This window comes from Nilaparvata lugens, chromosome Y (assembly GCF_014356525.2).
Source record: "Nilaparvata lugens isolate BPH chromosome Y, ASM1435652v1, whole genome shotgun sequence".
Classification (NCBI taxonomy): Eukaryota; Metazoa; Arthropoda; class Insecta; order Hemiptera; family Delphacidae; genus Nilaparvata; species Nilaparvata lugens.
Window position 1 is genome coordinate 9,525,430 of NC_052519.1, and position 11,382 is coordinate 9,536,811.

At 41.7% G+C, this 11,382-nt stretch overlaps 1 protein-coding gene across 1 annotated transcript; it reads left to right on the forward strand.

Moving 5' to 3' along the window:
- Positions 1 to 2,043: 2,043 nt before the first annotated feature.
- LOC120355149 lies at positions 2,044 to 6,671 on the forward strand. Its single transcript, XM_039443471.1, has 3 exons — positions 2,044 to 3,435; positions 3,538 to 4,294; positions 6,166 to 6,671. Exons 1-3 carry the CDS (start codon positions 2,044 to 2,046, stop codon positions 6,669 to 6,671), a joined length of 2,655 nt encoding a protein of 884 aa, XP_039299405.1.
- The last annotated feature ends 4,711 nt before the right edge of the window (positions 6,672 to 11,382 follow it).

Consider the following 11,382-nt stretch of genomic DNA (forward strand, 5'->3'; position numbering starts at 1 on the left):
TTCTAAAATTCTTAGAAACCTGCCTTCTTTAATAGCAAATATTATTTGCTGGTTTTCCCTGTGGGAAATTCACGAATTTTCCCGTGATCTCAGTTACAAATTAGAGATCGATCTTGTGGTAGTCCTTAGACTGGCAATTACTTGGAAAAGACTATTGAAATCTTTTCCTGAATTAGGAGTCTCTGACTCGATATTTTCCTTGTGGAAAATCCTGGAAAAATCCTTTCCTACCCTGACAACGACAGACTGTTGTCTTCCCGATATTATTCTACAGACTGTGTCTGTGAAAAATCTTTTCTATCCTCTCATAATAGTCGACATACTGACTATTAATTTAAAAGCGTTTCGGACGATTGAGAGTGATTCCCATACCCTTAAGGGCAGTCACAGATTGGCCCTTAATAATCGGCGCACAGTCATCAGATTAGCGCGGAAATCCTGTTTAGCAGTTTCAGAATTGCTGAAAATCCTTTCGCAGCTGCAGGCTCGCGATTCAGAAATCCTACACCTAAAACCTTATTCTCTAAATTTTAATTACCACATAATTGAAATTGATATACTGTATTTAGCTAGCAGGTCCAGCTTGCTGAGAGCTAGAGCGCAATTCTCAGATTGCGGATTATTGAGCAGATATTTATTTGCTGTAGAGAATAATAATCTTATTATTGATTCTCTGTTCCCTATACCCTGTACCGTATACCTCATATCAGGCACCCTATTCTCTATAACTTACACCCTATATCGTGCTCTATTTGACGATATCTTAAATACCACTAACAACTCCATAGTTCCGCCATACTGTTACTCCATAGCCCTCACCTTAAACCCCATAGAAAAACCACATCCTGGGCTTGCAGGTACAGCTTGCTCGCCGTCAATTCGCAGTTGGTTCAGATTGCGTACTACCTTTATAAATAGAATTATTGGTAGGGATCTGATAGTCAGATCCGTCTCCTTGTATAGGGTTATCTTAATCTCTCGTAACACCCACCCTGTATTCAAAAGGCCGAGGGCCGAATCGGCCAGCAACGGCACGGGCAAACACTCTTCCCCTGAAAGTAAAAATCTCGCGAAAGAAGCAGAGGGTAAAGAATCAGGATAGAGGGAGAAGTGTAGGTCCGGTAACTCCACCTGTCAGTACGGTACTGACCCCGACCCATACCGACTGTAGCTAGTCCGCGTTGTATCAATACTTCGCAATTATTAGGAAACCTAGAGGGTGGAATAGGTCATTCTAATAACACATGGAGCAATGAAGTTCAATCTAGTATTGGAGGCAACATATTTCCGCAGCACCCTTGATAAGACCTTCTTCGATCAAGAAGAGTTTCAGAATGTTGCCTTCAAAACTCCAAACTATGCCATCTTCAGTATCATCAATCTTCCAGACATCATCAACCAAGCGTGCATGACCCTACTGGATGAGGAGTCGAAATTTGAAGGAAATTCAGTGGATGGAGTCTGCTTATCATCGATGGATTGCTCATCAGGATTAGCAAATATATTCCACTGCGTGGATCATCCTACATCAGTCTTCCACCTCTTCTATCAGCACGAAAGGCAATCATCAATCCTATAAACAAGGACCAGCAATGTTTCAAATGGGCTATCCTCGCCAAACATGTACAAGGCAGTCATCCTGAACGAGTCAATGAGCGATACCATCAATTGGAAGAAAGATACAACTTTTCAGGCATTGGATTTCCCACTACCATCAACCAAATCGATATATTTGAGAAAGATAATCCGGAGGTATCAGTTAATATTTATGGTGTGGATGAGAAGAACGTTATATTTCCAAGAAGAGTTGGAAATGCAATGAAGGCAGATCACTTTGATCTTCTCCTCCTCTGTGAGAGTAAGGATGATGATGAAAACAACACCCTTGAGGATGACAATGAACATAAATCAAATAGCCACTACTGCTACATTAAAAATTTTGAAAGACTTGTGAGATCCCAACTCACAAAACATAAAAGTAAAATTATCATCTGCAGACGATGTTTCACCCATTACACCCAGGATATAGATGGAGAACGCAGGATGGCTGAGCATGAGGAGTATTGTGCTAGCAATAATACAGCAAGAATCATCATGCCACAGGTTGGAAAAGATGGTAAACCTCCAACCTTGAAGTTTGAGAAACATGTGCAAAAGTATAGAGTACCTGTTGTAGCATACGCTGATTTTGAGTGCATCCTGGAGAAGCCTGATGGAGACAATGAACAATGGATCGGTAAAGCTACCAAAGTTATCCAGTATCATCGGGCAATGAGTTACTGCTTATACTTTGTGCGGGACCCTGATTTAGAAGATTCCTGGCTGACAATCACTAACCTAATCCCTCATGAGCCGATTGTCTACAGGGGTCCTGATGCCGCCGAACATTTCATGAAGACCCTCACCATGTATGCAAAAGATTTAGATGAGGCAATTGACTGCAGGAATATCAAGTTGCTCCCACTAACCAAAAGAGAGAAAGAACGACATAATGCAGCTGATTTCTGTGAGGCCTGCAATGAACGGTTCAATAAAGATAAGGTGTATGACCATTGTCATATAACTGGTATCTACCGGAATGCATTATGCCGTAAATGCAACCTGCAGCGAGAGCGACAATCATTCATACCAGTGTTTCTCCACAACTCTTCAAACTACGATACACACCTCATTATTCCAGAGCTGGGTAGAGATAAGGATCGGCTGTTTGTCATCCCAAACTCATCGGAAAAGTATATATCATTCACCAAACGAATATCTCCAAAAATGCACCTTCGATTCATCGATACATTCCGGTTTACACCTGATAGTTTAGACAATCTGGTCACCAACCTAGTCAAATCAGCATCAAATCCAGAAGACTTGTCCAAAGTGCTGCCACATACTGCCAAGGTGTTTGGAAACAAATTGAGCCTTGTCTCAAGGAAAGGAGTGTTTCCATACGACTACTGCGATTCATGGCAGAGACTCGAAGAAACATTGCTACCACCCAAAGAGGCATTTTTCAGCAAGCTGGTTGATAGGAGTGTTAGCAGTGATGATTATGAACATGCTCAAACTGTGTGGAACCAATTCAGTTGTAGAACTCTGGGAGAATACAGTGACCTATACTTGAAAACAGATGTTCTCCTGCTGGCTGATGTCTTTGAGAGCTTCCGCGATGTATGCATGAAGACTTATGATTTGGATTGTGCTCACTACTTTACATCTCCAGGCTTTTCCTTTGATGTCATGCTGAAATATACTAAAGTCGAGCTTGAGCTCCTTACTGACTATGACATGTACATGTTTATCGAGCGAGGTATCAGAGGAGGAATAACAAATTGTATACACCGTCATGCTGTAGCCAACAATGCCTACACAGGAGCGCCTATTGACCCTGAGAAGCCTACATCATATCTCCTGTACACAGATGCGAACAACCTGTATGGCTGGGCAATGTGCCAACCACTTCCATGCCGGAAATTCCAGTGGATGGAGAAAGATGAGTTGGAGGGGGTGAGCAGAGGTATTGAGGGTGTTGGAGATGTTCAAAAGATTGGCTACATCTTGGAGGTGGACATTGAGTACCCTTCCGAATTGCATGATGAGCACAACGACTTCCCATTCCTGGCAGAGAACAAAAAAACTCTTAAATCTAATCATGTACGACTCATGACAGCTCTAAGCAACCGTGAACGATATGTATGTCATTACCGCACCCTCAAGCAAGCAGTACAGCATGGATTGAAAATCACTAAAGTTCATCAAGGTGTAAGGTTTGAGCAGGAGGACTTCCTAGCACCCTACATCATGCTTAATACAAAGCTAAGACAGCAGTCAAAGAATAAGTTTGAAAAGAACTTTTTCAAACTCATGAACAATGCTGTGTTTGGTAAGACAATGGAAAATGTGCGAAAAAGAATGAGCACGGAGCTAGTGAATGATGAGAAGCGATTGAAGAAACTGATTGCTCGACCAGTGTACAAGGATCGTATCATATTTGGAGAGAATATTTGTGCTGTTACGATGCATAAAGAGAAAGTGGAGCTCAATAAGCCAATCTATATAGGGTTATCAGTGCTTGACATCAGCAAAACCCTCATGTACGAATTCCATTATAACATCATGAAGCCCATCTACAAGGACCGTCTTCAACTCCTATATCAAGATACTGATAGCTTATTCTACCTTGTCAAGACAGAGGACATGTACAATGACATCATCAACAACCAACAACTGAAAGATACCTTTGACACCTCAGAGTACCCTGCAGAGCACCCATGCTACTCAGATGGAAACAAAATGGTGCTTGGCAAGTTTAAAGATGAATATGCTGGCCGAGCGCCACTTGAGTATGTAGGCCTACGATCGAAGCTATATGCCTGTAGGTGTTACAATAGTGATCCAAATCAGCTGACAAGTGGATTGATAAAGAAAGCTAAAGGAGTGAGGAGACCAATACTTGGGCGAGAACTCTCAAAAATGCATCCAGATGCTGAACGTTACATAGGCTTCCAAGACTATCTAGATTGTCTATATGGTGATGAGGATATCTATAGAGAACAAGTGATGTTTGGTACTAGGAAACATCAGATCATGACCCAAGTCATGAGAAAGAAGGCATTGAGCAAAGCTGATGAGAAGAGGTATATTCTAGATGATGGAATTACAACTCTTGCACATGGACATTACAAGATCCCCACTCTAGCACACATTGATGAGGAGGATGAGGAGGAGGAGGAGGAGGAGGAGGATGAGGAGGAAGAGATGATTGACTCTCAAGAAATTCCCAAGGTTCAGGCAGCTAGCAGTACTACAACAGCTAAACGGTTACATTCCTCATCACATGATGAGCTCATTGATAAAGTCAATGAGTCAGGAAGCAGTACTATCCCTGCTAAACGGTCACGTCCCTTATCAAATGACTATAAAATAGATGGTGATGCATCCCAGTACAGCATTTTGAGAAAATTGCTTGAAAAGTGACGTCATACCTCATGCCAGGAAGTGTCAACAATCCATTGCGCATACGCAACTGTCTCCACCCATCGCTGGATTTCCTTGAAGCAGTTATCATAAAGTCAGTCGAGGTGTGCTCATCCTGCTATCAACATGGGCTGTCAACAACATCTATATCCAGTACTTCAATCAGCAATGGCGCCAGCAGATCCTGAATCACCATGCCCTTGCGGTGATTGCATGTTTGTCATGAGTGCAAGGTGGAGTGTTGAGCCACTATTCAACATTGGAGAAGGATATTATGATCCTTTTGGAACTTTCGAGAATTTTGCTGATGTGATTTCTTCAACATTCCCAACAGCTACACTTCATCCTTGTCACAATAGACAGATGATGATTCTGAACTTTCCTTATAGCTTTGCATTTTGTGAAATGTGTACTAATCTAGGACCATTATTTGACTATGTGCTGTTAAACCTCGATGATTGAGATGTTATTTATATATGTCTGATAATATTCTTTGTATCCAATGTGTACTAGAGTATGACTACAATATAATCGTATCAAATCAACTGTCTCTTATTGCTCAAACCTCTGAATCATGTAGAAGTAAGAGTACAAGGCATCTCACATCCTGCACTATCAAAGTGTAGAGGTTATGAAAAGAAAAAAGTTGCAATCTCTATCCTCTTCCACAGGATATGGAGAATGTTTGGATTAGCATAATAGACTATTTAAAGTTGATGACATAGATTTTATCAGTCAGTATGGATAAGACTGTTATAGCGAGAGAGCTGCACAAGCAGGCTCGTAGGAGGTTCCCTACACGAATGGTTACTGTGAAAGGTCTTGATGATCTTTATCAGGCTGATCTTGTAGAGATGCTACCATATGCAAGACAGAACAAAGGCTATAGATATATTATTACAATAATCAATTGTCTTAGTAAGTTTGCTTTTGCTATACCAATTAAAAGCAAGTCAGCTGATGAAGTGGTTAAGGCAATGCAGCCTATATTTGAACAGAATCCCATGAAGAATTTGCAAACTGATGACGGAAAGGAATGGTTTAATAGTAAGTTTCAACAGCTTATGCAAAAGTATGGCATCAATCATTATTCAACTTTTTCTGATAAGAAAGCATCTATAGTTGAACGTTTCAATAGATCGCTCAAACATCTTATGTGGACAAAGTTTACTGAACAAGGAACCTATTTGTGGACAGGCATCCTAACCTCACTCTTGAAAGAGTATAATGAACGGGTCCATCGAACAACAGGTATGCGGCCAGTTGACGTTAAGAGCAAGAAGCATGAGAGGCTGTTGCTTTCCAGGCTCAGCAAACAAAGGCAAGAATATAAGGAAAAGTTGGTCAGCAAACCTCAAAACAAGTTTTATCCAGGTCCTAGTCAGAGTATTGAGCCTGGTGATAAAGTGAGAATCAGCAAGTATAAAAAGACGTTTGACAAGGGATATCTAGCCAATTGGACTAATGAACTGTTCACAGTAAGACGTGTGCGACCTACAGTGCCTGTAACCTATGAATTGGAGGACTATAGAGGTGAACCCATTGAAGGAGGATTCTATTCTGAAGAAATTGTAAAGACAAAAGTGCCCAGTGTTTTCGAAATTGAAAAAGTGTTGAGGAAAAGAGGGAATAAACTGTTGGTACGTTGGAAAGGATATAGCTCCAGTCACGACTCATGGATTGATAAGAACGATCTTGTGTAAGATGAAACAGGTTGTGCAACAGAAAAACCAGTTTAGAGTTATCGATTTTGACAAAGTGATTAGGGGGTGTGGCTTGGTGGAAATGGATACAAAGAAAAAGCGTCATGGACCATTGTTCCCCAATCATATGAGATGTATTATATGTGGACCTTCTGGTTGCGGCAAAACCAACCTACTATTCAATATGCTTTTTGATGAGAAAGGAATTCAATTTTCAAACATCTACCTTTTTTCAAAGACTACATTCCAGTCCAAGTATGAGCTGCTCCGTACAATCATGCAAGGACTTGCAGGAAATGGAATAAACTATGTCGAGTGTGATACAAGTGAAGAAATACCCGACCCGCATGAGCTGCCACCCAACTCAATAATTATTTTCGACGATGTGATTTGTGAGCAGCAGGATACCATCAGGAAGTACTTTAGTGCAGGCCGACACAGTGACGTTGATGTGTTTTATCTAGCACAGACCTATAGCCGCATTCCAAAACAGCTGATTCGTGACAATGCAAACTTTCTTGTCATGTTTCAACAGGATGAGCTAAACATGAAACACTTGTACCGAGATCATGTCGGCGCTGACATGACCTTTGATCAGTTTAAGGATATGTGTAACAAGGTTTGGTCAGTTGGGGGTGCACACTCATTCCTAGTGATTGATCGGACATTGGACAGAAATGGAGGGCGCTACAGGAATGGGCTTGATACGTATTTAGTTGATGCATAGTGTCAGTTGAGCTTCAGTATATGTTGGTACGTTGAGCAAGATGGATGTCTCCAGCAATAGACACCGTCAAAAGACTGTAGAAGAGATTGCACCAACTATCAAGGCAATTGCAAAGTTGCGACGTAACATCAAAAGGAAACACAAGGAACTGACTCTTGGAAGGCAAGTGGCAGAGGAGCAGCATGCAAAACACTTTAAACCACTAACTGAACCACTTGACAATATAGTTGAAGTTCTCAATCAGCATTTGGCAACACCACCACCACCACCACCACCACAGCCAGCAGCAGCAGCAGCAGCAGCACAACCACTACATGAACAATCTCCAGAGCCACGCCCACATCGCAGACGTTTTGCAGTTCCTGTAGGTCATCATGCACCACATACACCGCCACCAACACCATTGCTGTCCCGACCCCTGAAGCAAGCGGTAAGACGTCTGCCAAAAATTGGTGAGGAGACTCCTTTGACCTTTGAAGGGATTGGAGAAGCTTCGCAGTTAAGCCCAGTTCCAAGTACCTCGAGTACTGCACGCAAATTGTGGCCATCTGCAAGTGCCAATGATTATGAAAGTGATGTGATGGATGTGGATGAGGAGGAGGAGGAGGAGGGTGCTACTGCTCAGGAAGCATTACTAACCAGCAGCCAAAAGAGGATTCGACAAGCAATGACCGAGGTTGGATTGACTGGAACACCAGTGGGGCGTTATCTCCATAGAGCTATGAGTGGTGATAGCAGCTCTGACAAAACATATGGACCAGAAGTTGTTGGTAATGACTACTATTTGGGTAACAAACTGTTAACCTTTGGAAGTGATGGAAGAAAGATTGTTCTGACTGACCCTAACAATCCTTCAAACGTGACTAGATTTGATGCAACACGTGGACTTTGTGAACTCATTTTCAAAAAGAAACCCATTACTCCATTGGCTAGTGATGAGGTGGCATACACTCGGATATTACACATTACAAACTTGTATAAGGAAAATCATGATCCGGATGGTAAGAGTAAAAACTCGAATGATACAAAGTATAGAACAGTGATCCATAAACTGCTCAATAATGCTAAACCCAAATATAGCAAGGTCAGTGGCAGAGGACTTGTGGCGCCATTCAATATGGTGGCAAACAACCGTACCAAGATTGAGTACGTCTACTACAATGATCCCAATGAACTTGTGGACAGGCTGAAACTATTGGATCAGTCCAAAGCAGTTGGCAACACTGGACATGAGAATGAAATCAATTCAATTTTAGAAGAGTTGGTAGAAGGTGGCTACATAGTTGCTAATCCTGCATACTAGTTTCACTATATAAGAGACATTGCTTTGCTTATGTATAGCAGTCAAGTCATGGATTCCATAGGAAACATTAATGCTCGCTACAGGCGTTTGACCAATTTGGGAAATCCACGTGCTGACAGGGATGCTGTCAACTTTTCAACATGTAGAGAACTGATTTCAATGTGGCTGCCAAAGACAAGGGACAATACCACATCACAGGTATTTACAAGTCTCAATGATTCAATACTTACTGATATGATGGATCCAATTAAGCCTACTGATGGAGTGAACAATCGATATCTTGAGAAGAGGCTGATTGAGTTTGCTGGTAAAATGTTTTCATTGTATTTAGACATTGTGTTAGATCCAAAAAATACTAAAACTATGAAGGGATTGTCACCAATGAAATGAAGAAACGTTTCATAGATCTTATGGGATTACCGGAACCCCCTCCTACAACACCACCCGCACAAACATTGTCCACACCAAAAAAAGTATAAAACCAGCTGCTAAAACCGTTAAGAAACATTAGATGGCTGGATGTAAGAGAGAGAGGAAGTACCGGGGAAGAGGGGTACTGTCATCAATTGCAAAAGTTGCAGGTTCAATAGTTAAAAAGAGTGCTGGAAAATTGGTGAACAAGGCAATTGACATTCTACCTGTTGAACTTCACATCCCTGGTTACCAGTACTGTGGACCTGGTACAAAGCTAGAGAAGCGGTTGGCACGAGGCGATCCCGGTATAAATAGTCTTGATCGAGCCTGTAAGGAGCACGACATTGCTTACTCGAGGAGCAGTGATACATCGAGCAGAGCAGTAGCAGACAACATTTTGGCAGATCAAGCTTGGAGTGTGGTAAAATCTGCAGACGCAGGAGTACTTGAGAAGGCTGCAGCACTAGCAGTGACCAACATCATGAAGGCTAAAGCAAAGTTTGGTGGAGGAGTACACCGCAGACGTAAGACAACAAAGACTCGTGGTCAAAAACGAGTAAAGAGATGTTCTGGTAAAAAAGGTAAAGGACTCTACCTGAGACAACAGCGCAGGACGCAGGGAAATGGGGCACGTCGCCGTCAATGTGGCGGCAAGAGAAGACGCTAGTTGCCCTACCTGATCGAGCCCTTACCGATGCTGATCTCTACAAGTATGCATGTCGACTGAAGCTAAAGCACTTTCGAGGAGTGTTTATGCGGGATGCTCTACCATTGAATGGGCCCTGGAGGAGAGAATGCGGCATTATCAACCTGGACACCAGCACTGGAGCTGGCACACATTGGGTGTGCTATGTGAAGAAGGATGATGTGTCTCACTACTTTGATGGATTTGGCAACCTGAGACCGCCACAGGAGTTTATCAACTATATGCACAAAGGACTGGAGCCAGCATCGAGGATTGAGTACAACTATGATCAGAAGCAGGAAGATCTTTACTCACACATCTGTGGGCATTTGTGTTTACAATTTTTGATTGATGAAAATAAATAAATGATTCACTATCTCTCTTGTACATTATTTCCATCCCTATAAATAATGAGTGTAGGCTGATTGCTACTCATTGTGCAACTGTATGTTGAGCAGGCAACAACAATGATGCTGTGTTTTGGAGGTAGGACATCAATACTAAAGAGTGACTTTTATCCACCACTTGATGTGAGCAGTGGTGAATGGGAAATTGGTCTGATTAGCTTTACAAGTTGCAACTCAATACCTAATATTGAGGAAGGTTTCAATAATGTACTACATTTTTATGCAAGTAATAGAATTACTTGCAGAGATAACACATGATGAGCTACGGAGTATGGCTAAAGCAAGATTTGAAGAGTATTGGAGCGAGGTGCTTAAACATCAGAAGCATAAACCTGGCAAGTCTGATGATGATGATAAGGATGGTACAGTATTGCCTAAAAGGACTAAAAGGAGAATGCCAGCTACTACTGTTGACAAGGAGGATTTGGTTCTGCATCAGGTATCATTACCAACAGGTAGCTTTGAATTTTCTACAATTACTGACTTGCTTGCACAAAGGCTGTCGGAAAATGATGTTGATTCCAGGTGACTGTAGATCCATCAACCTTAAAGTGTATAGTTTTGAGCAGTGCTAAGCTGGATTTACGACCACAAGATTCAATAGGGAAACTGTTGGGTTTCACCAATACCCAGTTCATAGAGCCCAACACATCTACTAGAAGTGATAATACTGTACAAATCAGTCGGCCTAATGTGATACGCATCACCTGCAACATTGTGACTGGATCTTACTCTAATGGAATTACAGATCACGTGATCTATGAGTTTTACCCAAACGTTGATCCAGGGTATAAAATGGTGGTGACTGTGCAGAATGTAATCTATTTACCTATAGACATCAAGCAGATTGGTAGCATTACACTGCAAGTAGTCGACGAGTACGGTCGTCTTATAAATAATAGAGGCGAGGAAATAAATATTGCTTTACATTTGAGACAACGCAAGTGAAATGGTGCTGTTATTTGAAAAGTGGAATCAAGGATTGGATATGGAGGCTGCAGTCCATCCTCCTCCTTCTTCTTCTCTCCATCATCATCATCATCATCATCCTTTGCCTATAAAAGAAGATAAAAGGAAAGAAAGATTCATTCAGCATTCAACCTTGACAAGGTTAACATCTAGGAGCATCAAGTATTTGCAAGAACGAGGCTGTCAGATACGAGTAGAATAGGAAG